Consider the following 2775-nt stretch of genomic DNA (forward strand, 5'->3'; position numbering starts at 1 on the left):
TAAGAACTCCAGGACAATGTGCTGTCAATTTTCATCCCTAGATTTTTCGCACATTGGGTGAAAGGTATTTGCTGGCCATCCAAGATCACAGGAGGCAGCTGGAGTGAGGCCATAGTGGAGACGAAGTTGTTCGTCCCCACTATAAGAACCTGCGTTTTAGATGGATTGGGCTTCAAAAACAGGCTCTTTGCCCACTCAGAAAAGTTATGGAGGTCTTCATTAAGAAGCCTAATTGCTTCAGCTATGTCTTCCGGTAGGCAGTGAATGTACACCTGTACATCATCTGCATATATATGGTATTTGCAGTGAACAAACACTCTCTGAATTGATGATATGTAAAGAGCAAACAACAAAGGCCCGGCCACTGACCCCTGAGGTACTCCAGATCTGATGGGTTTCCAGGCTGATGTCTTTCCGTGAGAGAAAACACGTTGCTTTCTGTCACGTAAGTAAGAGCCTATCCAGGATAGCACGTTATTCGAGAAGTGCATTGTCTCTAGTGTTTTCAGGAGGACGTCAAAGTCCACAGAATCAAATGCTTTACTAAGGTCAAGTAATGCCAAAATAGTAATCTGCCTTGCGTCAAGTGCCCAACGAATGTCATTGGTCACTTTAACAAGAGCAGTGGCCGTACTATGATGACAACGAAAGCCGGACTGGAAAGGGTCAATAATATTGTGTTCTTCAATGAAAGCCCAAATTTGTCGAACAACAATCTTTTCCAGTCCTTTTGACAGAACAGGTAGCAAGGAAATAGGTCGGTAATCGACACAGGATGAAGGGCTTGCTACCTTGTTCAGTGGGATAATGTTGGAAAATTTCCAAAAATCGGGAAATTTTCCAGAGCTCAGTGACTTGTTGAAAATGTGAGTTATGATGGGTAGGAACCATGCTAGGGAAATTCTTATCATAGTTATATCCACACCATCATAGCCACTGGCTTTAGATTTGATTGAAGTTAGGGCCTTCTTTACGTCCTGTGATGTTACTTCCTGAAAATCAAAAGAGATATTATCCTGGATTAGGTTAGTTTGAGTATCCAACTCTGCCAAAGTTCTAGACTTTGTAGAGTTGCATGGAGAAGGGACTACTGAGACAAAATAGTCATTCAGATCATCCAAGTCAGCAGTAATAGGATTAAGCGACTTAACATTGCCCAACCCTACACTGTTGAGTTTTCTCCATGTGGATCTCGGCCCACCGTGTAGAATTCCACGTGCAAAATTTTGTTGGGCTTTTCTAACCATGTAGTTTGTAGCGTTCTTCTTCGCTTTGTACGCTTGTAATGTATCCTGCTGTCCAGTATGACGATAACGAATGTAGAGCCTATCGCGCTCACGCATACTAGATTTAATAGCAGGAGTCATCCAAGGTATAGGCGCTTTAGTGACACGTGACTCTTTGACCGGGGCAAAGATGTCAAAAACTTGTTGCACGTGTTGGTCAAATATGGAAACTTTGTCATCAATTGTCACATCAGCCTCCACTCCAGACTAATCAACCTCACTCAGACACTCTGAAAAACGTTCCATGTCAATCTTTTTGATGTTACGATAAGAGACGGTTTGAGGTGGATATTTAGGTACTTTAACAGAGTAGGCGAGGAAAAGCAGATCATGATGAGATACTCCCGGAGCCGGTATCTGATCATATCGCACCACCTTATCGTCTCTCGTGACAATGGTGAGGTCAATGAGTGAGGATGGGTGGCCAGGACTGTGATGCGTGGGGGCTGACGGCAAGACTGATAAACTGAAAGTTGAAATAGTATTTAGAAAGTTTTGTGTCGCCCGAACGCTACTATTGAGCATATTGATATTAAAATCGCCCATCATGATAATATGCTCATAGTTAGGTATAGATAGCGTAATGAAGTCATAAAGCTCACCCAACTGATGTACATTGGGCGGCTTATAGACAACCACTACAAGTAGCCTAACACAGCGCAGCACCAGCTCCACAGCCAAGAACTCAACATTTCTGTTGTCATGTGACGACACACTGCTACTCATAACGACCTTGTGTTTCAAGTCGTTGCGCAGAAAAATGGCAACACCGCCGGCGCGTCTGTCGGTTCTATCATGTCTCACGAGGACGTAGCCCGGTATATTAACAATGTTGTCCGAGATAGATGGCTTAAGCCAGGATTCAGAAATCAGGACAGCATGCAAATCTACGTCCTCGATGAGACTGCTGATTTCATGAATGTGAGCCGACAAACTTTGAGCATTCAAATGAACGCATCGGAAACATTTTGCGTAGGGAGAGACATTATCAAAAAGTCTCTGCCTACTCAATGAAACTTGTGTATTGTAGGTACTACCTACACCCACAGCCACAGCACTAGTGTCATTAGGAGCACCAGTATTAGAAGCACTAATATTAGAAACACTAGTATTAGAATCAAGTGAAGTTTCTAATACAATGCTACGTTCATTGTCTGATAGCTCGTCCAGATACACAGACTCGAGCTCATCAGGCAGGGCGGAATTAAGTAGGGGGGAAAGCGGCCTCACATCATGAGGTGAATCCAACTCATCCCCTGACTCAGAATTGACAACTAGTTGAGAGTCAGATGACAATAATTGAGACTGTTCGCGCACTGTCTCAACACTCACAACATTATCGAGTGGCTCACTATGAGACAGCAGAGTGCGTGTGTCGGTCTGTGAAGATGAACCAGGTTGGGTGGGAGAAACAGCCCTGTAAAAGTCAACATCAGAAGAAGATGAAGAGAAGGAAGAAAAAGATGAAGAGGATGACTTCCTACTCCTT

General features: G+C 43.6%; 2 protein-coding genes across 2 annotated transcripts in view; both read right to left on the reverse strand.

The window, feature by feature from the left end:
- Window positions 1-8: 8 nt before the first annotated feature.
- On the reverse strand, window positions 9-1513 carry LOC103521736 (RNA-directed DNA polymerase from mobile element jockey; the record flags this gene model as incomplete). Its single annotated transcript, XM_008486843.3, is given in 1 exon segment — window positions 9-1513. A coding segment is annotated over 1 exon segment (1359 nt), but the record flags the coding sequence as incomplete, so codon positions are not given.
- LOC113472502 overlaps window positions 500-2775 on the reverse strand; it is a 12591-nt gene continuing 10315 nt past the window's right edge. The window contains exon 3 of the mRNA XM_026832275.1: window positions 500-2772. Coding sequence (XP_026688076.1) covers window positions 1494-2772 — 1279 coding nt within the window. The 3' untranslated portion in view covers window positions 500-1493. The remainder of the gene's footprint in view (window positions 2773-2775) is intronic.

Source organism: Diaphorina citri, unplaced genomic scaffold (assembly GCF_000475195.1).
Source record: "Diaphorina citri unplaced genomic scaffold, Diaci psyllid genome assembly version 1.1 scaffold5837, whole genome shotgun sequence".
NCBI lineage: Eukaryota > Metazoa > Arthropoda > Insecta > Hemiptera > Psyllidae > Diaphorina > Diaphorina citri.